General features: G+C 48.4%; 1 protein-coding gene across 3 annotated transcripts in view; it reads right to left on the minus strand.

The window, feature by feature from the left end:
• NPHP3 (nephrocystin 3) overlaps positions 1-25192 on the minus strand; it is a 57047-nt gene that overhangs the window by 11798 nt on the left and 20057 nt on the right. For all 3 annotated transcript variants that reach the window (XM_061554649.1, XM_061554650.1, XM_061554651.1), the window contains 14 exons: positions 24948-25051; positions 23640-23754; positions 23115-23258; positions 22475-22572; positions 21223-21325; positions 18799-18881; positions 16923-17061; positions 13420-13584; positions 10713-10813; positions 7183-7308; positions 6650-6893; positions 4416-4657; positions 3389-3464; positions 477-604 (listed from right to left, as the gene is read on the minus strand). In XM_061554649.1, coding sequence (XP_061410633.1) covers positions 477-604; positions 3389-3464; positions 4416-4657; positions 6650-6893; positions 7183-7308; positions 10713-10813; positions 13420-13584; positions 16923-17061; positions 18799-18881; positions 21223-21325; positions 22475-22572; positions 23115-23258; positions 23640-23754; positions 24948-25051 — 1868 coding nt within the window. The remainder of the gene's footprint in view (positions 1-476; positions 605-3388; positions 3465-4415; positions 4658-6649; positions 6894-7182; positions 7309-10712; positions 10814-13419; positions 13585-16922; positions 17062-18798; positions 18882-21222; positions 21326-22474; positions 22573-23114; positions 23259-23639; positions 23755-24947; positions 25052-25192) is intronic.

A 25192-nucleotide genomic window follows, 5' to 3' on the forward strand; every position in this document is an offset into this window, starting at 1 on the left:
ATAAAAAGTGAATGGTGCAGCGCTGCAGTTGCATGCTCACGACCCCTACTTGCAAAAGGGCCTCTGCTAGAGATGGCATTTGGACTACTCTTACACGCTGGTCAGACGTCTTGCAAGGCGCATCCTTACTTTACCCCACCGCATGCGACTTGCTGATTGAATAAGTAATGCTATACTGCTCGGTGGGTAGGGGCGTTTAGAAAATTGACCATTGTTCGACAACTGCCGTGCCGGGAAATGTATGCAAGCATGCATGTTGAACTCTTTTCGCGCCGTACGTAGCTAACCGTGCTAATCGGAGGTGCGGGGAAGGTCAACAAAATAGAACTGGCGACCTCAAGATTTGCTAGTCCAGCGTCCTAACCATTGCACCACGGCAGCATGCCCCCCCCCCCCCCCCCCGTGTCAGCAGGTGTTGCTGGCGATGTGAGCGTGCTGGTGCCGATGGTGCCGGCTGCTACGGCGGGGCGGCTCACTCGGGGTTGCCCTGCAGGTAGTAGAGCACCCCCAGCTCGTTGAGCGAGCGCGCCGCGTCCGCCGACTCCCCGCCGGGGGGGCCCTCCTCCAACTGCAGCAGGCGGCGTCGCAGCAGCTCGAAGCCCGACTGCAGCGACGGTGGTCGCAGGAAGGTGGGGGGGGGGGGGGGGGCGGGGGGGGGGGGCGGCGGGGAGGGAGGAAAAGACGGCGAGAGAAGGTTACAGAGCATAGGTATTAATTATAATAATTAGGTGGATTTGATGATCGCGCCATTCCATTAGCGCGAACGCTACTATGAAAGTGCGATGTTTTATGGACGGACGTAATCCAATTAACTAATTTGCAGGTAGTTTTTTTTTGGCACATTTGAACCCTGACGCCAGAGTCCACTTTTTTTTCCAATGATGTCACGGGATCTTTAACATCCTTCGTGAAGCGGACGGAGCGTGTTTTTATCGGTCAATACACGCACGGGTATTAACCAGGGCGGCCGCCGAGTCAAACCTCTGGGCTCAAACCACGGACTTTCTGCGACACGCGGCAAAACGCGCGACCGCTCGAGAATGCGACCGCTCCGGCGATCGCTCGGGGTTCAAGGAGAAGGAGTTAGCGCCAGGAAAAGTGAAGCGGAGGTGGGGAGCGGGAAGATAGAGTTCAAGTTCAATGAGGGTTGACAAAAGTGACAAAAAATGTTTTACATTTACATTTTCAGAAAAGGCAGACGCCAGATGGGATGCAAAACAAGAAGATGTATAGGAGATTAATAAACAGGCAGCAGAGAGAGATGAAAACACAGCAGCACAGATACGATATGCATTGGGGAGCACAATGCAAGAGACAGCAATAAACAAATAAACAAAGGCTCTTGAAGCACACAACTGATGTTTGCTCGGCTATCATTGTGGTGAAAGGATGGGCAGCAGTGGAGAGGGGGGTGGTAGCTCGTTTCAACTCTCAAATACAAACAGAAAAATGCTTTGAATCGTGGCAATTTTTGACATCAGACACAAAAAATTATATATATAAAGTTGGTGATCCATTTAAAGGAGCCCCAGGATGTCTAATGACCCTCTGTGGGCTCGCAACAACAGGTGCCCGAGTAATTGTGTCAGCGATGGCTCCAGATCTTGCAGAGCAGAGTAGTAAAGCTTTAAGAAGTGGATTAAGATTGTTGGGAGATGTGTTGAAGCTTTGAAAATAAATTGTTGTTTTCTCTACGAATTCTCCCTATTATTTTAGCGGAGTATCTATACATTGATTACCGTGCAATATGTAGCAGGATATAAAACAAGATTTTTTTTTTATGCGGTGCGCTTTCACAAGCACTTCTGGTTGTGCTGGAATTTAATTATTTGCAAAAAGCGCTCCCGTGACCGCAGCAAGGGCGCCGGCCTAACTGGCGCACAGCAAACATTGGAGGTGACATCGCGATAAAGCGAACACCTGCCTGTGTTGTTGCCTTCCAACTACGAACTGCCTGCACTGATCACCGTCTCTCCTCTCTCTCTCTTTCCTGTAATCTACAGTTAAACACGCACCCATGCTTGAAAAAAAAATTAGACTTACCAGCTCATTATGTGGGTCAGAAGGTGCAAGTGATGCAAGTGGAATGAAAGAGATCAAGAGGAAGGCAACAGAAGACGAAGTGGTGCGATTGGACCACGGTGGCCCGAGGAGCGGAAAGAGAGACGGCGCAGGACAGGGCAGCGTGGAGAAGGTTGGCAAGGACAGCGGACCCCCCCAACGTGAGTGGGACAAAGACGTGGAACAAGAAGACTTATCAGCTCGAGTGGTTCACCGTTGGTTGACGTGGAAACGCACTGCAAAAGAACAAGCCACGTGACGTTTCCCCCCTCCCCCCACCTCCTCCCCACGAAACCACAAGGAGAGAACGAATTGTGACAATTCAAGGTAAAAATAGGAGTTCAGATTATATTATCTTTGCATATTTATGCCACGGCGATCGCAATCCTTCCATTCACGTCTCGTTTGACCAATTTAACTTGTCCCGTTTGCCTAAATATGAAAGGTAGAATATTACTTGCATCTACGTACAATTCAATGCGTGTATCGCGACGATAAGAATCGATTAGCATTGCTGAATCGATGACATCACTGCCTCTGGAGGGTGGAGGGGAAGGCAGCGCAGAGCATGCAGGCCAAGAGAGACGACGTTAAGCCTGCTGGCTGATTGGCCCAGTGGTTGGGACGTTTTGGCTGATTAGCCTCGTGGTTCCGACGTTTTTATCACTTTTTTAAAATTAATTACTGGTTTAGTTCTACGGGGGTTTAACAAAGTGTGCCATCTGCTATGAATTGTATATTAAAGACTCAAGTGACTTCCTTCACGGCGTGAGGTTACCATGTGCCGATGCAAAGGAGTGTTGCCAATACAAGTAAATATTTACTCTGTTACATTTGATGCACGGGTATCTACGTGCCCCTTTCTAATGACTCCGAATGGGATCTCACCTGGTGAAACAAAGGGAAAGGAATTGAAGACCGCTTTCAAAAATACACCTCTGCCCACTTGTACATCTGCTAAATCGGGGAGCCAATTTGTTACAGCAAGATGGGGGAAATTATAAAATGAGAGAAAGAGGTACCCATTACCCTGTGTCACCATTTTAATAAGTGCTTTTAAAATAAATTCCGCGTCTGTGAGAACGAACATACCCAACAGCACTGTGTCCACGAACGCAACATTAATTAGTGAGATGCATTTGGATTCGGCAATAAGCAAAAAAAAAATGCTCTTTCAAAAATACAATAAAAAGCAAGCCATCTGCACCAATGTATAATTCTGTTATAAGATATATTCTCTTAGAACGATATTCTTCCCTCCCCGGAGGGCATTTCCCTGTAAATGTACGGAACGGCTTCAATGGATCGCGGTGGGCGGCTCGGTTACCACGTTGCCCCTCTCGGCTGCAGCCTTCTGGCGGATCTTCAAGGCTTGTCTCCTCAGGGACTCGGCCTGCTCCAGCCTGGAAATGTCACACGGCAGCAGAGATATCCCCCCCCCCCCCCCGCGGCACCGTCACGTTTCCACACCAAGTGAGCGAATCCAACCCGGCAAGTGGGAGCGGCAGTTGGATGTGACCAGAGCGAGGTCCGTCGCGTCACGTGTTACGTAAAGAGAGGAGCACAGCGTCCATGAGCATCATCAGGTCATACGCGAGAAGGAATAGAATAATCAGGCCTCATTGCTGATGGTGATGGTGGAGGCCTTCATCAGACATAGATATCTCAACTCTGGTTCTGAACCGCCACCGCTCGCTCCACTTCAACCAAGCTGTACGGACCAGCGTGGGGGGTGAGTTTGGGTTGTGAACAACACCGACAAGTCGAGGGAGCTCTTCATCCGCCAGAGGATTGATAGAGGGCTGCACATATTGTTTTAGTACTAGATCCCCTACTCAGGCATTATTCATGTAAAAAAAAAATTAAATCCTCATCGTAACAAAAATGTTTAACATTGTTTCTGGTTTATGTTGTTATATATTGTTTCTGTCATGTGTTTAAATTCTATATTTTGAATATTTATTTTTACTCAGGGACATATTTTTTCGGTTTATTTATTTTAACCAAGGTCTCCCTTGAAAAAGAAACTCCTGGACTCACCAGGCTCTTGCTTGGTTTAAATAAAGGCCATAAATCACTAAAGCAAAAACACACTCTTGTTATAATTATTTAAAGATGGCAGTACTGGCTCAGTGTTCCAGCATAACCACCACCACGGAAAAAAATCCATGTGGCCACGGGTAAGAGAGAGAACACGCAAACTCCAATTATACAGCAGGTCGTCAGGGGTCAGGATCGAACCCACGACCGCCTGTATACCGCACGAGGTAGTCAACATCTCGGTGCCGCCACTCAAAGGCGCACACCGCCTGCAAGCGCGGCCAGCTACGCCGGGTGCGACTCGCGCCGCTCACCGTCCGTGCTTGTGGTGCAGCGCGGCGAGCGCGTCGAGGTGTCGCGCCACGCGCGGGTCGTCGTGCCCGTGCGCGTTCTGCACGAGCGCCAGCGCCTGCTCGTACAGCTGCTGGGCGGGACCCGGCTTGCGCCACGAGAGGTAGACGGCCGCCAGCCGGTGCAGCGTGCCGGCCACGCTCGGGTGGTCCGGGTCGAGCGCCGTCTCGCGCAACTCCAGCGAGCGCTGCAGCATCAGCACCGCCTGCGCACGTGCGGAGGGAGGAATGCGTCTCTTCGCTCACCGGTGCTCATTCGCCTGCTTAGCACGCTTCCATCGCTACCGTCATGGGTACTGTTCCCACGAACTGCACTCACCGATTCCCTCCAGTCACTCTTTAACGGACACTCAGTTGCCTCGTCATCACCCTCCTCCTCCCGAGGACTCGGTCTACCAGACTGACTGTTCAATCTCGGCCATACGGTGTTCGACCACCATGCCACAGGTTAACCAATTCTTTTTCTGCATCTTTCCTCACACTGCTCGACTTTGAAATTCCCTCCCAATGTCTCGATGCTAAAACACTGTAGTCCCCATGAACCCACGTAGCAAAGGGGAGGCACTCATCCAGCAGTGGATTGACAAATTGTCTGTACATGTACTCTTAGTTCCTCCAAGATCCAAAACACCACTTTAGAAGGAACAAAATGAACAACCCAATGCAGACTCTTCCTGAAAATAAGAGGATAAGGCATGAGGCTTTCGTGGATAAATCATCCACTGAACACTACTATTGTATGGAGACATTATTCATGGTGGCTACACATGCCTGTAATCCAGCACTGTGGAGGCAGCGAGGGTTGGTGAATCACACGAATGCTGTGAAGCTTCCTTTCCGTGGGCATCGAGGCGCGATAAACCCTTGCTCGCCAGGAGGGAAGGGCGGTGCAGCAAAGTGCACGTTGATATTATCTGTTCCTTCTGTATGGGATGGAGTGTTGCCCTCTCAGATGCTTGGGTCTCCTCCGCGCGCTCCGTTCTCCTCCCATTGCTCGGCTGAAAACATCTCCCTGTGTTGCGGACCACGAAGCACTGTGCGATGCGGTTGCATAGATGACTATAAAAAAATATATTATAATTTTATCTTTACATACAGTATTAGTATTATTTTCTTACTGTTATAGTACTGTGTTGCACAACTCAATGGTGGAAGGGCCGGCTACTGGGGAAGCAGATTGCAAGCGTAAAGCAGTTCAAATACCACCTCTGCATAGTAATGCGCGACGCAATCGCTAAAGTGACACCTACAATGGTTAAGCGGCTTGTAAACCATTTCCGATAAAATTGTCAGACGTAGGCCGTTTGTGTATCCACGTCATGGTTTAAATTTGTCAAAGTATTGAATGGAAACTCTCCGGTCGAGACTTCATATTAATATTGATCTCAAATATATCAGATGTTATAACTGATGAGAGGGTACAAGAGTCGGGCATCAGAGTTAAACAAACACACCAATATCCACCCCCATGTAATCATCACTGGCATTACTCAAACGGCTTTCACAGGTCCATTCACAAAATACTTCACCCATAACCAAATCACACTCAAAGCAACCAGTCCCATCAGCGTTATAAGCCAAGCTAGATTGATCCTGGATAGGTGCTGGATGGGTAATACCAGATGTTGTAAGCTGGGGCTGCCAAGTGGCCAGTAGATGGAAATATAGCAATGGATTATTAGATCTATCTGTGCGGTGTTTACAATGTTGCCCTTTCGTATTTATAGGCGGGTTGTCTCCAAGTACGGCGGGTTTCTCCCACACAACACCAACGATAATGGTTATGCCCGCTGACCAAACATCACAACGTAGCATGTCCTCCCTGAAAATAAGCCTTGAGACTCTTAGCGAGGCTTTCCTGGATATGTAAATGTTTTTGTTACGAATATAAAGAAAATCCTCTCCTCCCATTGCTCCCAACCACTCCCTCTGCTCCCAGGGAGGGTTCCCAAAGCCCACGTACAAAAACACCGGGACATATTGTGGGAATAAGACTATTTCACAACAAAGAGGGGAAAAACTAAATGCCAACACGTTGTCTTGAGCGGAGCGTTAACGCACAACTGACAAAAAAAAAACGCAACTTGTTTAACGTCCTGGGAAGTTCTTACAGATTTCCCAGGAGAGCTACCGTGAACGCACGACGGTTCTGTCGAAAACCCAGGAAAAAGGTGGCAACCCGAGATCCCTGCACCTACCTGGCTGTAGAGGCCCAGGTCCCTGAGGAAGCGTCCCAGCGTCTCGTGCAGGTCGGCGAGCTCCGACACGCTGCGCTCCCAGCTCCCGTCCGAGCCCACGTCGCCGCCACCGCCGCTGCTGCTCGCCGTCCCGGCCAGGGGCGCCTTCTCCCGCTGCTTCAGCGCTTCCATGTAGAGGGCGGCCAAGGAGGTGCGGTCTCGTCCCGCCGCCTGCCAGTGGCTCACCAGGTCAGAGAAGCGGCCCCTGGGGTGGTGGCGGCGGCACAGGCAATGGCACGGGCGAGACGTTACGACCTGGGGCTGCGGGTTAGCGTTGGGGTATGTAGTATTGCATAGAGACTGTATCTATGTATGTTGAACTTATTTCGCACCGTATGTAGCCAACCGTGCTAATCGGAGGTACGGAGGGGAAGGACAACAAGCTAAATGCAAAAATCAGTTCGAAAGAAGTGAGTGTTCAATGTAGATTTAAAAGTGCGTGAGCTCCAGTGGCTTCCTAATGTCGGAGGGAAGAGCGTTCCAGACGGACGCACCGCTTGTAGAGGTCCCGGCACAGGTGCAGGTTGAGGAGGCAGTCCTGCAGCGCCGGGCGGCTCTCGGCGTCGTGATGCAGCAGCCACGGCAGCTCGTCCGCCACACGCCAAGTCACGCGGCCGGCCCTGCGACGCGGTGACGATCGTGATGAGAGATTTATAGAGCGGCTTCATACGCGGAGCGTGCTACGGACACTGTACGCGTGCACGTATATGTGCAAGTAGCCAACCGTTGCTCATCGGAGGTGCGGGGGAAAGGAAAACAAACTAAACACAAAAAGCTGTTATAAAAAAATTAGTTTTCAATTTCGATTAACATGTGTCAACCTGAATAACTGTGTACATCAGTGAATCCTGGGGGTGCTATAACAGAGCCGCGCTGCAGTGACTAGAGCGGACATGAACCGTAAAAGGTAGAATTCTAAAAGCGTCAACACTGAGATAAAGTATTGCGACCACAAATGTCACGAGCACCGCAAGGCAGGAGCAAAGTCATCCGGACCAGTTCAGTCCACTGCTGGACAAAGCGGTCTCCAAGCCACCGACAATCCCTGCAGTGGTCCTCTTCTGATTTTGACCGTGAGCCAACAGCAGACGGTCCACATTTCTTGTTGTGGGATCATTTTGAAATTTCTCTTATTTTTGATGACCCCATGTAAATACTGTGTGTGTGAATATACATGTAGTTACACACACAGGATTTACGTGGTGTATATATATGTACGTACGTGAGTGGCATGATGTGGAGATGGAGCGATGAAATCTGTTTGTGTGCAGATGCTAGGTGGATTACTACATTGCAGGATCATTAGAGGTTAGAGGTGGGTAGCGGCTTGGGGTAGCCTTCATCCAGCAGTAGATTAACCATGGCTGATGATGATGTGATACACACACGTCTATATGTATATATACTCTTCTTATCCTTCATATTGCTGATGTTACTGTGGAGCCACAACATTACATTGGGATGCTTGAGTCAGATAATATATACTCGGAATAAACACGTGAACATCAATAACTATGGAAAAAAAGATCAATTTCGCAACGATAAAGAACGACTAATGTGGAATTCAACAGAATATGTACCTGTGCGCATTGTTGGACACAGAGAGAAATCCAATATGTTTGGGACATTATGTTGCGGTGCACAGCTGTAATGCAAAATGTCACATACAACAAGAAGCCGATGCTGGCAGGTAGCCAACCGGCCGCATTACATAAAGGACACAGCAGCGTCCTCACGGAGAATGACATTGGTTTTGTATGGAACCGATGAAAGCAAGCGACCCAGCCAATGCATGCCGGGGGAAATTGGCGTTGTTAGAAGTGGCTCAATTGAGGGTGGTTTGGGAAAGATTATCGCAAGTGGGACTGTGTGCGCGTCAGGTGAATAACGGCGACTTTACAGCAGTGGGAAGGTCGTACCAAACGTGAATCAGGAGTCTCTGTAATCAGGTCATACTACACTGTGAGGACTGGAGCCTGTGCGAGTGGGGTCCGTGTACCTGTGTGTGTGTGTGCGCTACAAACAGTGTGCGTGCAGTTAGCATGCTGCGCGACGAACCCGGTCACCCGAGTTCCATTCCCGCTCACGGCCACCACCAGTGACGATTATTTGAGCCGGTCATGGGCCTCTCCCAGGTCGACTCAGCCTCAAATGAGTACCTGGTGTGGTGTGTAACATCACCACTCGGGAGACAAAGGCGGCCAGGCGTGGTGCTGGCCACCCACCCCCTCGTGTTCCGTGCCGGGCTTCATAGGTGCTCGCTAACAGCACTTGCCCTTTGAGTCTGCTAAGGCTATACAGGGGATCTTTGTCTTTGTGTATGCATGACTGTACATATCTCCGAGTATACACGCATGGACTACATATAGAATATATGCGGAGCGGTGGTGCAATAGTGAACACACAGCGTTACAACTGGCTACAGCTAACATCAGTGGTGGGTGATCACTTAACTTGATCCTGGGAGCCTCTCTCCCTAATTCACCAACCTGCACTGCCCAACATGATGGAGTATGGTCAAACAGCCCCCATAAGTGACACGGCATGGGCAGACGCACATTCAGCATTCGATTGCCAGAGGGCTGGCTGAAAATTATAAATGTGTGTGCGCACTAAACCGTGATAAACAGCGTTGCCCATTTTTATTCTCGGTAAGGATTCCCTTCGGCACAATTTGACGGAGCAAAAAATCATTAACACGTGAGGTTTACATCACAACTCAGTGTAATAACAATGGCTAATATGAATAATTATCTGTTGTCAAACAATTAAAGAAACCTAAATTAAGAAACAACAATAGATTGTACCCTTTCTGGCAATAAAACAGGTGTTAAGATGTTCAAACACCAAATTAGACCTTTTGCAAGGAATCAAGTCTGCATCAACCACACGTACTTGTGGTGAACATGCAAACAAACATTCCTTGCAAAAGGTTACTTTGATGTTGGCAGGGAGGTCCCGTTTTGAACCTCAATTAAGTTTCTAGATTTTTTGTTTCCAGCAAAACACTTCTCGTTTCCCTTAATAACCTTGGAATGTTAAATAATTGTTGTATCCGATGCTTTACGGTGCACTCTATTTCACCCAAGCAGTTTCCCGATACAACAATCCGCAGAGCTCATAGCAGCCTTTGAGAGTAAACAACAAGTAGCTCGTTTTATTATAGACTCCTACTACATCAAGACATCGCGGATGCACTTGTAACGGTCGATGTCCGTGGCGAAATTTTTTTAAAAGGCGCTGAGTCGTTTGGGCCACGGTCGAGACAGCAAGGCTGCACGTCCGTTACTACGCTCGTCCCACACGTGCGCTTCAGAGGTAGCACAGGGACGGAGGGTGCGTGACAGTGCTGGTGGTGCAATTTGGTGCGTGGTGGTGTGTGGTGGTGCGCCGTGCGTATGTATGGTGGAACGTGATGGTGCGTGGTGCTGCGTGGTGGTGCGCTGTGCGTGATTGGTGCGTGGTGGTGCGTGGTGGTACGTGATTATGTGTGGTGGTGCGTGATGGTGTGCTGTGCGTGGTGGTGCGTGGTGGTGCGTGGTGGTGCGTGGTGGTGTGTGGTGGTGTGCTGTGCGTGATTGTGTGTGGTGGTGCGTGGTGGTGCGTGGTGGTGCGTGGTGGTGCATGGTGGTGCGTGGTGTGCGTGATTCTGTGTGGTGGTGCGTGGTGGTGCATGGTGGTGCGTGGTGGTGCGTGGTGCGTGGATGGTGCGTGGTGGTGCGCTGAGCGTGATTGTGTGTGGTGGTGCTTGGTGGTGCGCGGTGGTGCACTGTGCGTGATTGTGCGTGGTGGTGCGTGGTGGTGCGCGGTGGTGCGCTGTGCGTGATTGTGCGTGGTGGTGCGTGGTGGTGCGTGGTGGTGCGCGGTGGTGCACTGTGCGTGATTGTGCGTGGTGGTGTCTGGTGGTGCGCGGTGGTGCACTGTGCGTGATTGTGTGTGGTGGTGCGTGGTGGTGCGCGGTGGTGCACTGTGCGTGATTGTGCATGGTGGTGTGTGGTGGTGCGCGGTGGTGCACTGTGCGTACGCGAGGCGGCTGGAGAAGTGCTGTGCGAGCCTCGCTCGGAACACCTGGCAGCCTCCGGGGCCCTGCACCCCCACATATTCCTGCCGCGCGGCTTCCTGAGCCTGCACACAGCATCACGTGCTCCGCGCATGGAGCAAGAGCGGCGAGATTACATGTAGAACACATGTGCCACACAGGTGTTATGCGCTTGCCACACACGAATCTAATACACGCATGCCGCGTCCCGCGCACACTGCACACACTGCGAGTCTCACACGCTCCTCGTGTCCTTTACGCACCGCACACGCATCAGACATATCGCACGCACAACAAGTCACGTGTGCCCTGCACATTGTACATACCATGTGCACTCCACGCATTGCAAAAAAGACAAAGACATAGATACCTCCGTATCGTCTTAACAGACTGTTGGGGTAAGTGCTGTTAGCGAGCAACTCTGAAAGCCGGCACGGCACGCGTCTGCGTTCTCGCCAAGATGAGATGCGGAGTGAACATGGGCTGCGTTCAGAATGCAGAAGCGATAAACCCGCACCGTAATGGAGAGCACTCTGAACGAGGATGAAGCGTTGCGCGAGCGGCGGTGCACGTGCGCAGGCACACGTTGATCAGCACGGGACACGTGGGGAGTGGGTTAGAGTTAGAATATTGGAGTTTTGGCAAGGACCCTCGCCGCTGCGACAGTAAGTTCTCAAGGACATTTGGGGGGCTGGTGGATTTCTCTGAGCAGACAGCCATGGTTGGGTCAAGGAATTGGTGATGAGGATGATGATGACAGTTACCAGTTATCAGAATTAGTGTCAAATTTATGTATTTTAATACATAACACAAGATTCATTACCATAGATATGGGGCCATATTCTCATCTTGACAAATGGTCTATTTAGCTCTCTGTGTTTTTTTTGGGGAACTTCAGTTCCTGAAGAATCTCTCAGGACGCGGAGCAAAACGACGGACATCACGTCGGCACAATACGCGGTACAACCCGCAAACAAGTGAAAGGGGCACACGCAGCACAACCGCATGAACCTACCACATAATAAACGGTCTCTTTCGTCTGATTTCTGGAGGAAATGTGCCGATGCCTCCCCGCTATCATGCATGTGAACCTGTCCCTTGGCACAGTGGCCTGCGTTGGAAATGGCAAGAGTTTTTTTTTTACTTAAAGGTTCGTTGTAATCTATCGCAAACTCCGAGAATGTTGTCATCCCACCACTTTCAAATCAAGGCGGCTCACCTCTCTGCTTACCCTAAGTCAGGGGTCGGCAACCAAAATAACAAGAAACATTTGTTTTTTCAAAATCGGTAAAAAAAAACTCGACATTTCAAGAGCCGCAATCAATGCATGTGAATTACAAGACGGTGGTCCTTAATAAATAACGTCATGAAGCGGTCCTTAAAGAGCCACAGGTTGCCGACCCGTGCCCTAACCGCACCATCCCATTTTCTTACACAAATTCTCACTTTTTGTTTCCCCCCCCTCACTCTCCAGCCACCCCCCACGTGTTCATTGCCTACCCCACACCAAGCTGATTTGAAAATGACGAGCTGATTGAATCTGCCTCCGCGGTACTGTGAAGGTTACTCTGATAATCTACTACCCATTTGCGAAAAAAAAAGAATTGCCTCTCCTAATTCTCTGCAGCATTTCCATCCTCCAAAGCAATTTCTGTTCAAAAAAGTAAAGGGGGCTTCGGTCTGTGTCTGAAATGAGTTCCCTGGCCGAAGTCAATTTTACGCAAATGCGTGAAAGCACATGGTCTAAAGGTGGCCCACAAAAATCAATCGCCAGTCGCACAAAGTTTCACCATCTCTTAGAGCGATGGTGCCCAATCTGGCGCTGGTCATATAACCCCCCAGAAGACCTATCGCCTGTCAGGGGCACCCCTACCAGGGCATAGGTTTTAGCTTTTATCAAGTAAAAACCGATATGTTTGAATCACATAATCAACACCTTTGAGATTCAGTTAACACTTGATAATTTCATCTTCTTGGTTCTTTCGGTAAAGTCACGTAGAAGGGAAATAATAAAATAATAAAAATAAAACATAATAAAATACAATGTTTTATTTTTATTATTTTCACGTAGAAGGGAAATAATAAAATAATAAAAATAAAACATAATAAAATACAATGTTTTATTTTTATTATTTTATTATTTCCCTTCTACGTGACTTTCCCGAAAGAACCAAGAAGATGAATCCCTGCAGTCACGAAAGCTTTGAATCGAAACTTGATAATTTAATGACGATTAACTAAATATTTACAATTTAACCGGAGATCTGGCCGGAAGTGGCCTGTCACTGGTGCTAGAGTAACCACGCGTGACTGCACCCCACGAGACCACCGCCATGACGTCATCAGTCTCGCGTATCCCCTAGACGTGTCACACGTAACCCACCCCGGGGGAGACGCACACCACACTTTGAGAACCGTTTGTCTTCAGAGCCTTGTGGCTTTGGTGTAACGCCGACCCTTTGTCTCCCAGCTCAGCGCTTCAAGGAGTTGGCAAAAACATCCAAATATGGGACCACAGAGCTTGGGCAATTGCTGGCGCTGGTTCCGGCTGCCTTATCCGCTCGTCTGTGGTCTCCCGCACCTCCGTGCGATTACCGCACGTGTCGCAAATCCTTCAGCCTTTTAGAGATTCCGTTTGCATGAACGCCGCCGCCATAGAAAACAAATGATTGCAGGGTCACGAGCTCCTGACCTGCAGGTGACGGAACTTGATGAGGCCGCACGTGCGGGACAGCACGCAGAGTCGCTGCAGCGTGTGCAACAGGGGCGACAGCAGGGCCCAGCCCAGGCCCGGGTCGATGTCCTGCAGCTCCGACTCGCTCACGCCGTCGCGCGCCACGCACGCCAGGCACAGCAGCTTCTCACGGCGGAGACGCGGCACGCGCGCAAGGAAACACGCGCACATTCACAAAGATAAAAACAAGGATTCCCCCCCCCCCAGGTAAGGCCCACTGAGATATACAGCTCTTTTCAGAAGCAACCTGGCCACAAATGATAGCTCACGCGGGAACCTATAGCAGCCCAAAAAAATGTGGATGCCAAAACCGGAGGACCCGGAGGAAAATCCACACGACCGTCGGGGGAGAGGCACGCAAACTCCAAGGGTCGGGATCGAACCCACGACCTTCTGCATTCCAGGCGGTGTAGTTAACATATCTACGAGGAGAGAGGCACGCAAACTCCAAATATACTGATGTTAGCTATGGCTGGGAATTGGACTCAAATTACCTGGTTTTTAGCAGTGCATTAGCCACTATGCCACAACTCCCTGACAGACATTCAGATAGGCACGCAAACACCGAGGAAATGATCAAGATATGAAGCACAATTTTCACTATGAGGGTATAGATTAACCTCACCTACTCTCTCCAATCCAAATGCACACAAGCAGCCACACATACATGTTGAAACACGTATAGACAAACTTCCCCACGTAACCTACACCGGCCCTTAAGGCAAGTGCTTGAAGCGAGCTCCTAGACACATGCATACATGCACGTGCGCAACCACACACTAGCAGACACGAAGGACATACACATGCACATGCAAATAAAGGCACAAAACACTGATTTCAATCAGAGACAAGGCTTCGTGGAATTACCACATTGTGCAGCAGAATTAGTCGGGTGTAGTCAATGCTGTTCATTAAATGATTGACAGATATAGTTCACATGAAAACTATTGGCCACACCTAACCGAGTGACTTGGATAATAGCCGCTGCATCTTTCCTTTTTCTCCACATTGTGACTGTCCCACAGGGGACCTGCACAACGGAATCAATCGCCGTCAATGTTGCCCCAAATCCGACACGCTGCTAGATGACAAAGCAATGCATAGATTAATGGATTCAAATAAATAATTGCAGTCACAATACATGCGTTGAGCCATGTTCATTCCACTGCTGGATGAAGGTGTCACCTCTGACGATCCCACGATGTGACCAATCCACCTAGCACCTGCAGCCTAACAGATTGCATCATTCCATCTCCTCCGTGCAATGCGTTAACACAATCCTTTGCTTCCACTAGAGGTCGTTGCACATTCATCCCAAAGTAACAAAAAAATTCCTGAATCAAAATGTGACATTTCATTGAATCCCAAGGTTGCGAATGATTACAAGCCTGCTTGTTACTACTCGGGTATTCAGGAACGAAATTCACCTAATCCAGTGCTAAATGGAGAAGAAACCCCCACTAACAATGAATGACAATAACACATTTGTTCAGCTATAAATGTAGTCCAGAAATAGCACGTTTTATATTGCGAGCTTGTTCAATCAGGGACACCCAGCATGCACCCGCCATAGTCCCAGCAGCAGGCTTCCTCCTTGACAGTGTATGCAGTGCAGCCCATATTGCTTTGACAATGTGTCAGACGATCAATAGACTTCAAATCCTTCACAGCCCCCTGGGTTGGCTCTCTGCTTTAAGTGTTCCACAACAAACCCGTGCCTTACAGGTTCGGCAACTCGCCGATGCCTGCTATAGTTGCAGCAAGAACAAGAACAAAAATTATTTTTGATTCTTTCGGTAAAGTCACGTAGATAGAAAAAATAAAAAAAGTGAATAAAAATAATAAAAAATAAAATAAAAATAAATAATAAACCAAAAAACCCTAATGTAGACTATAGCCTGGTTCTTAATTGGAGTGAGTGTACTGGCAGTCTATAATGTAGATTGTAGCCTGGTTATTAAGTTTGGTGAGTGTAATGGCAGTCTATAATGTCGAATCTCGCAATGGTTATTAAGCTGGGTCAGTGTACTGGCAGTCTATAATGTAGACTGTAACCTGGTTCTTAAGCTTGGTGAGTCTATTGGCAGTCTATAATGTAGACTGTAGCCTGGTTTTTAAGCTTGGTGAGCGTATTGGCAGTCTATAATCAAGTCTACATTATAGACAAAAAAATGCATCCTGGAGTCTGTTAAGGATAAACGGGGGGGTCTGCCTTTGTGTGAAGTGTGAGGAGCGGTGGCGCGGTGGTTAGCACACTTCACAGAAACCCTGAAAACCCGAGTTCGATTCCCACTCACGACCAATAACAGTGGTAGATATTTGAACCCGTTCTGGGCCTCTCCTAGGTCGATTCGGCATTAAAAATGAGTACCTGGTGCGGTGTATAAACATCGCCACTAGGGAGACAAAAAGCGGCCGGGTGTGGTGCTGGCCACCCAAATGGTCGTGTGCTGTGCCGGCCTTCATAGGTGCTCGCTAACAGCACTTGCCCCAAAGGTCTTCGAAGGCTAAACAGCAGGGGGTCCTTTGTGTGTGGGAAAAGCACAAGGGCGATGATTTGTACGCCCATGCACGCAGGACATACGTGGAGATAGAATATTCGCAAGCACCACCTCATTCATTATTGCAAGGGCATGAGTTGCTCTTAATCGGTAAAATTATAATTACACGTTGAGGTTCTATCCCTCTGGTCAACACGGACTTTACAGACGGAGTGAAGAATTGTCCTCTCCCGAGCAGGATTTCATCATTATAAGGGCTTTTGTGTTTTTACAGTTTGCAGTTTCATGGTTTAAATTACATTTTCTTAATTGATGTTTTATAGTATTTTTATCGACTGTAAATCACCTTGGGATAATTTTTTTGCGAAAGGCTCAATATAAGCTCATACTTATTATTATATTTGCTAATCATCCGGCCAGGTAAGGTGGCTCGCAGTCAGAAAGTCGCGAGTCCAAATCCTCAGTGGGAATTTAATCAGCCCATCATCTCTACAGGGTCAATAAAATAGGTACCGCTTTGCGGAGAAGTTATGTGGGAGCAGCCTCGCCATAATCTATGGAGCTCTTTTTCAGAAGCGACCTAGCCAAAAATGATAGCTCAACAAAAAGTGGCTTATGTGGAAATGTATACCAGCCAAATACTCTAAAAGTTTATTTCTAAATGTGAAAGGAAAAACCAGAGAATCCGATGAAAATGTCACGCGACCATGAGGAGGACATGCAAACTTCAAATATACAGCAGGCGTCAGGGTCGGGATCGAACCTACGATCTCCTGTATACCAGGAGAGGCAGTTAACATCTCACCACCGTGGCACCTTAAAATAATTGGGCATGCATGGTCCTGGCCACACCACGCAATCGTTTGTGCTGCCAGCCAGCTCGAGTGAGCGCTCGCTAACTGCACTCGCCCAGACAGCATTACCTGGCCTACAATTGGACACGCAACGTTAGACGCTCACCTCTCGCAGGCGCTCGCGATCCCTGGCGGAGCGCAGGGTGGACTCTGTGACCCGGAGCGCCAGGCGGAAGAGCGTAGGGGTGTCGTGACACTGCAGGCATGGGTGCAGAGCTTCCTCCAGCTCCTGGGACGACCGTGCCCTGGCACCACGGGATGGTAGTGGTGGGGGCAGTGGCAAGAACATGGCACGGACTCACAAATCAAAGGGAGCTGTGCAATAGAAACATCTATTCTGACTTGGCCAGCTGGGTCAGGGGTCAGCTACAATGAGCCAGCACTGCTGAGGCACGAGGTTTGAATTCAGGTTTTCAGCCAACAGTGATTGAACTGGATTCACGAGTATAGCGGGCTGATGGTCAACAATAACTGCACACATTTCCTAATACATTTAGGTTTTCTCTTAATTTGACGACAATTTCAGCTCCCAGAATTAAGATGGTCGGTTTTATTGCGATGCAATTAATAGCTCTATGGCAGCACCGCTGGTGTGGCTAAGACAGCAATCTCAGAAGTAGTCCTGTGATGTCACTTTCTGCGGGCCGTTCTTTAATACGGAGTGATGCACTGCTCTGTGAGAGTTCCAAATGTACATTTCTCTATCCATGACTTGATGGCAAGAGTGAAAATTTTAATAAAGACAAAAACTTTTCATAAAAAAACTGAATATCCAAACCATTCCAGCATTAGGTCACAAAGCACCTGATACATAGAATCAAAGCAGTTGAAAGAATCAGAGACTCAAAGCAGCCCAGATGTGGTGCTGGAGGAGAATGAAATGGTTAAGTGGACAAAGAAATAGACGAACAAAGAGGTGCACGCGCTAGAAGATAAAAGGTGGTGCGTAATGATGGTTATTGGAATTCGGAGACGGAATTGGATGGGGAATATCATCAGAGGCAGCGGTGTGCTAAAAGCTATAACAAAAGGGCACGTGGAGGAGAAGAGAGTCAGAAATGTCCTGGCCGTGTGAAGGAGGCAGGAGTGAAAGCGTGCGACTGAAGGCCAATTCACTCAAGGGAACAAAGTGGCAGCATAATGGACAACAACGAATGCGAAATTGGAATTGGTAAAAAATAAAGATATGGTTAAGTAAGAAGATTTCAGCAAGCGACAGTAATGTTTTCAGTATTAAGTACAAAAAATAGTGCTGGATTTATATGAAAATCAGATTGGAAATACACATTAGTCAGACACACCAACTTCGTCTCATTTCTATTCCAGCGGCATTTAAAGTCAATCTCAAGTCTGCACTTCGTTCAGTCGTGAGTCTATTTATTTTGTCAAAGGCAGATTTAAACTGCACAGTCTGGGTGCGTGGCTCACGAACGACGTCTCACGAGCGAAACATTATAATACCGAAATTGCTTTCCCACGCCACTGTTGCAGAGAAAGGCGCCTCTCCACTCGACATCCACACACATGCCAGCCACTCTGGCTGATATGTGGCCCTCTCTTCCATGCTCGCCGGACATCTTCGGAGAACCCCCACAAATATACGCAACCTGACGATCGACTAACTGTGGTACTGCTGGGTCGACAGAGAGAGGTGGGGGGGATTTTAAAAATTTGCCCCATCATTTCGACTTTCGCGCCGGGAGATCGAACCGGCGACTAACTATTACACCACAGGAGCATTCTGTTTATAATAGCAACATACAGTGATATGGGGAATGCAGCTGAAAGTTGGCCATGCAAGGTGCAGTAGCAGTATGGAAGGTAATTATGATGCTAATCGATGGCTTTCTGACGAATGTGCTTGACCCATGTGTCTTAAATATTATTATTAGAATATATGTGGAAGCTTCCTTAGGAAGCTACGTGGCTGCACATAGGGAACAAGACAACTTGTTTGCTGACAAGGAATGCCAGTACAGTACCTGCTCACCATCCGCGCCACCAGTGTGGTGTAGAGGGCATTGCAGGTGGTGGCCGATCGAAAATGAATGTCCAGCCTCTTCACCTGTCCGACGACAAAAACTTCAGTTTAAAAAAAATGTAAGCCTTCAATTAAAGCGGAGGTGCCAAGTTACTCAGGGGGAATAACTCGACGGTGGCAGGACCTCACAAGCAATAAGCCAGAAAAACGGAGACTGGGTTTGAATCCATGGTTCCCACCAATACCTACAAAAGAAGAATTAAATGTAATTTATCTGTCATCTTCCGCTTGCTCACGATTGTATGGAAACCTTTGGAATAAATGAGCGCTTGAAATTAGCTGTGGACAAACCATTTAATAGCACTGTTATATGTAGGGCACATTTCACACAATGCACTTGAAAATACTCATCATTCGCATCAAAAGCAGCAATGCATTTAATATTCAAAAATATGTATTTCATTAAACAAAATCCATGAAGACGGTTTCTCATTTGCGTGGCCAACTGGGTAAGGTAATAATCACTTTGTTCACGGATCAGTGGTATAAGAATTAATAACTTAAAAATACAATGTGTGCTTGTCTTGGACGGCTTGGTGTGCCATCGCTGGTGATCGCTATCACATCACACGGATGCACTGTGTGCTACATTGGCAGTTTCCTATAAATATACCATTCACACCAACTCCCACAGCCTTTAACTATCACCAACTGGTGCCTTCCCTGCGGACTAATGAAAATATCTACACCGTACATATTGATTCACACCATAAGCATACATCCCTCGGGTTAATGTGTTAAACACTCAATTATGGGGGGGGGGGGGTTCCTTTCAGCTGGCCCAACAGATTTTCACAAATGCGTTCAATTAAACACATCCACAACGAATGGATGCTGTCCCATTAAAGGTGCAACGGCCTCACACTGGGAGGGGGGAACGCTCAGCACACTCAGTCGACAAATTAATACACGAAGCTTAATTAGCAAGCCTCCGCCTAAGCAGCGGCTTCTGACAACCTCGTGGGAGATGGGTGCCGAGTGAAAAATATGATTTGGTACACGAGCTGCAAAATGCGAAACGGCTTTGCGAACACGGCCGTTGTCTCACACATCGACGAGACACCTGCGCCAGGCAATGGGGGGACGCTGTGGCGAGCGCTTGCCGAATCGAAAGTTTTTGTTCGGATAACATTATCGAGTCGGTGCTGCCACCGGAGGACCAATGCTTGTAAATGTTTACGTACGCTGAATGATGGGTTGTTTATTTAAAAAAAGGTTGCAGGGATTTTATTTCCTGTCACCGAGTGGAAAGAATTGATCTCGATGCTTGGGCCGAGTGGCCTGCTTTCGGGAATATTGACGTTTGCAGGGAGAATCTTAAATATACTGGGAAAGACAGGTGGGCTTGGATTGATGTTGTTCATATTAAGCATGATGCATCTATTCGTGGATTAAAAATCAATTGTTAAGCTCACTATAATGAAATGTAATCGTGCATGTAAGAATCATTGAGGTTGTTGTGTGCAAACTCTGCAGCCACTAGAGATGCTAAATGTGCCACAGTTGCCAAATAATTGATTCTAGAATCATGACCCTAAATCATAACAAATCATCTGTGAGGGAGGCAAATTGTTAAATGTGTAATATAATACATTCTAAACAATCACATGTTACGGAACTTTGTGAGCGCACTGCTTGGATGAAGGCTTCCCCAAACCGTGCCAGTAATGAGGGTTGTTTGACCATACTTCACCATTCTGGTCGGTGCAGCTTAGTGAAGGACGGCGAGGCTCGGGACTGGTGCGGAGAGCGCTCGCCGGTCACGTTCGCCACGACCATGAATCAAACTCAGCTCGCCAGGTTCAAAGCCCAGGGTGCCAACCACTGCGCTAGCGCTCCACCACAATTTTATACACGTAGAGAGATAGGACGAGCCCCCCCCCCCCTCCCTTACTTCACGCGATCAGCTGGCAGGGCAAGGATCCGTTAGCAAAGGCCAATTACGCTTAGCGTAGCACTTTAGGGGGAGGTGGTGCCACCTTTGTCTTCCCAGTGCTGGCCCCGATAACACACTGGCATTGTGAGATTAAAAACTCATTTCTTTAGAGGTTAGTTTTATGTCCTTCACCGCACCTCCGATTGGCTCCGTACGGTGCGAAAGAAGTTCAACGAACTGGCAACACCACCAATTAACACGGTTGGCTACATACAACATACATACATATAAGGTAGCTAACGACACGCCATATTCAAAGCGCAATGCGCTAAATGCTGAGCCACTGCTGTACCCCATGCTTAGTCTATGCAGCACTAATCGGCTGAAAGGTGGAAGGGGTTGTCACAAGCAATGTAAGTGGTGGGGGGCTACGTGGCCTACGCACGACGTGCAGAGCGAGCGAACATCGTGCACTGGGCCCTGTCCCACCTGGTGGTCGGTGAGGTTCAGTCCCACGGTGGAGCACTCCTTTTGGATAAGGGTCTTCACGTGGCTCGGGCTCAAGGCGTCCAGGTGAAGGGTGGGCCACAGCCTGCGGAGTGCGCGCACGCAACGTGACCGCACGCGTGACAAACAACGTATGTAGGCTCGCGTCAGCCTACTTTTGTATCAATGAGATGTTCCGACCACCTTCGGAGGATTGTAGTCTCCATCAGAGACTCATGAGACACTGATCAGAGACTTAAAAAAATACTTTGAAAAAAATGACATAATAAAATTTCAACTTGTGTGCCCCACGCCAAATTGCCAGCCGACTCATTCACGCTACTTATATGGGTGCAGATATATGGAGCACACACGAGCACCAGTACACATTGACGCAAGTCAGTGTCTTTATTTTTTTAACAGAGACAATTGGCTGCTTACTGTCATGACCAAGATGTTTTATATCTGCCCATATGTCCGTGTGGTCATCAGAGGGCACTTTGCATGCTTTCAATAAAAATATACAACTCCCTAACCCAATCACGCAACTCACCAAGACCAATGGCCACGTCATGTGTATTTGTTAGCCCAGAGAAGCAATTAGTTCCTGAGGAGTATTTTCATTAAAATAAATTAACCATGAGCTGCGTAGGTTTTTCGAGGAGACCGCTCAACTGAAGTCGTAAACTTTCAAATGAGGAGAAAGTCCTGCGAGGAAAACTTGATAGTTCACAAAATGTCATTGTCCAGAGGGTAGCCTTTTGTTGAGAGTTCGCAGATTAGTGGATGAAAAGGTGAAATATTAAGTTCATTGTTGTGGCTATGCATGGGGAGATGGCACATTCAAGCATTATGAGTGGAGTTTTTCAAAGTAATCTGAAGAATCTTTTTGGTTCTTTCGGTAAAGTCACGTAGAAGGAAAATAATAAAGTAATAAAAATAAAACATAATAAAATAATTATTTTATAATGTTTTATTTTTTTAATTATTTTATCATGTTTTATTTTTATTACTTTATTATTTTCCTTCTACGTGACTTTACCGAAAGAACCAAGAAGATGAATCCCTGCAGTCACGAAAGCTTTACATCGAAATTTTATCTGATGAAGCTAACGTGGGCTATTTAAAACACGTGTGGACTCCGATGCGAGACTGAGTGCTCTAACCACAGCGCCATCCAGTCGGGGGTAATTTTTTTGATCAGCCCTAACGGGGGGCGGCTTCCGCCCACTTGAATCAGCGCCCGTGGCAGTACCTCCAGGGCTGAGGACACGTCTCCACGTTGACGGAGACCACCACCCTCAGGTTGACAGGCAGGGGGTCGATGAGCCACGGCAGGTGCCTCTCCGCATGCTGCCGCACAGGTGGCGACACCGGCGAGCACAATCATGACATTGGTAACCGACGATCGACGACAAACCGCCATCGTCGCCTCGAGGCGCGCTGCTCTCCGAAATGTACCAACGGACTGGAAACGAGACTATCATTTATTTTATTGGGAATGATAAAACAAAATTGAAGAGTTGAAGGATTTAATAAACAACTTAAAATGTCGATATGTTTAATGGACGTGGTATGTGGCATATAACCTCCTGCATCGTTAGCATTCTGCTCCTACTCATCTGACTCCTTCACCCCAGCTTTACATCTTCCACCTCGTTATTCTACTTCCTCCCTCCCCCTCCTCCCTCCTCGTTCCCCTCCTCATCCCCCTCCTCCTCCATCCTCATCCCGTTCCTCCCTCCCCCTCCTCCCTTCTCCCTCCTCCTGCCCCTCTGCCATCACCATGTTCCTCCTCCCACGCCTCTCCCCTCCTCCTTCCTTGTCGTCCCCCATCGTGTCCCTCGCGTCTACCGCGGGGAGGGGGGGGGTCCCGGCCACGTCTCCCAAGAAACCTGAATGCGGTCGATGGAGTCGATGAGGAGGATGATGCAGCCCTGCCTCCTCGCCGACAGCCGCTCCAGCCAGAAGGGCAGCTCCTCCAGCAGCCGCGCGCCGTCGGGGCCCGCCACAGGCACCCACCACATGTGCTGCAGCAACTGCAGCAGCAGCAGCACAGCGCACACGGCGGCGGCGACGGCTGTAATGCCGGCCCAATGACCACTACAAACTGCGGGCAGTTTCTCGACTCGCAAACGTGACAATTCGTTCCCGGGACCCGTCCGCGAGTCGGAACACTGTAATGTGACCGTGTTTAAACACACATATGGTCGGCGTTTTTGAAATGTGTTACAGTTCAGTAAAAAGGGAAGCATTGTAAAACTCATAAAAATATAAAATATTGTACATTTGCATGTAACACTGTATCACTCACCTTGACTGTGAGGCTCACCTTGACCATCACTCACCTTGACTATGAGACTCAACTTGACTATGAGACCCACTTTGACTATGAGACTCACCGTGACTGTGAGTCTCACCTTGACAATGAAGCGTCGAACCATGAGTGCGGGGTCTGCGCTCGAGGAGAAGGGCTGTCCGACGAGGTGGTAGAGCACCAGGCTACTGGGGGAGTGCGTCTGGAGCGTCTCTATCCTGCACCGGAATCGGCAGCCACGGCGTCAGCATCAGCATCAGCTGCATCGCTCACGCTAGCAGAAGTGTTAGCACCAAGTTCAGAGCGATTCCCTGCTCAAATGAGCTGTGATGTGTCCTGCCCAAGCCCACGTACTTTTACAACATATGTGAGCTAAAAATATATTATTCATCCGCAGGCACGTGATTCAATACAGGTATCGTGATCACAAGAAGACGCTTGAAGTTATAAAGCAATGCATCGCTACGGTCATAGTGAACAGGACGTGGAAAGGAATTTGAGAGCTAGAACTGGACAAAAGGCATCGCAATCATTGCCATCACCAATGTTATGAGCAGCATCACCATCATCAGCAGCAACATCATAGCCATGATATATGCCTAACCCCATTGTCACCATTATCATGATTCATTTATTAGGCACCTTCTCACGAGGTTCGAGCCGCTAAATGATATAAATGCGACACGCAGATAGGTGGGAGCCGGCGATAAAACAGTCAAAAAATCTGACTTACAGCCGCGATAATATGCATTATTGTCCAATAACCAAAATGCATTGCACGACGCGAAATGGAAGATTAACTTCACGGCATAGGAAGTCATGATGGAAACATTATGACAAAACAAATGCTCCACATTACATTCGACCATTACCGATAAAAAAAACACCTCCACAGGTCACCCCGTGATAGAAGACGCACTTGAGAGTACGCCCCCACCTCCGCCGAGGTAGCGTTTGCGGCTGCATTTTAAACGCGGGGCATTGTAATTATTTATGGATTTAATTTCAAGTGGAAGAGGGGCTCCATAAACCAGGCGCTTAGACGAAAGCAGTGGGGGGGGGGGGGGTGGGCGGTGAAAAGAAAGGTCGGGCGAGAAAGAAGGCAGAGAGAGCTACATCTTCACCATCATAATAATTTATTAATAATATATATACTTGAAATGAAGGTACATGCCTGAAATAATGTGTGTGTGGGAGATAATCGATTATTTATGATCAACGCCAAGTTATACGCCAATGTTACGTTTAGCCTTACAGCGCAAATGAAACTGTACAGTGGCAGCAGACCAAACACCAATAACACAACGGAGATTGCCGACGCGAGCGACGAAGAATCGCGACCACAACACGTAGAATTGCGAGTGGGGGCGAGTCGTCACGCATCGGATCGCCAAAAGGCCGGCACACGCACCACTTGGTGAGCAGCAGGGACTTCCCAGACCCAGGGCCCCCGGACACGAGCAGAGGAGGAGTGGGGCCCGGGGTGGCCACCAGGTCGTGCAGCCTCTGCAGATACTGTCAAGGGACACGCGCGCGCACGGGAAGGAATTTAATGGAACAAATAAAAGCCTGAGTGCAGAGTTTGGCAAAAGCCTCTGGAGATCCGTGCACACCTTTTCTGTACAATTTAGGGAAGGCTGTACACATTACGGAGAC

Source organism: Lethenteron reissneri, chromosome 20 (genome assembly GCF_015708825.2).
Source record: "Lethenteron reissneri isolate LAM-NWPU_2019-01 chromosome 20, ASM1570882v1, whole genome shotgun sequence".
Taxonomy (NCBI): domain Eukaryota; kingdom Metazoa; phylum Chordata; class Hyperoartia; order Petromyzontiformes; family Petromyzontidae; genus Lethenteron; species Lethenteron reissneri.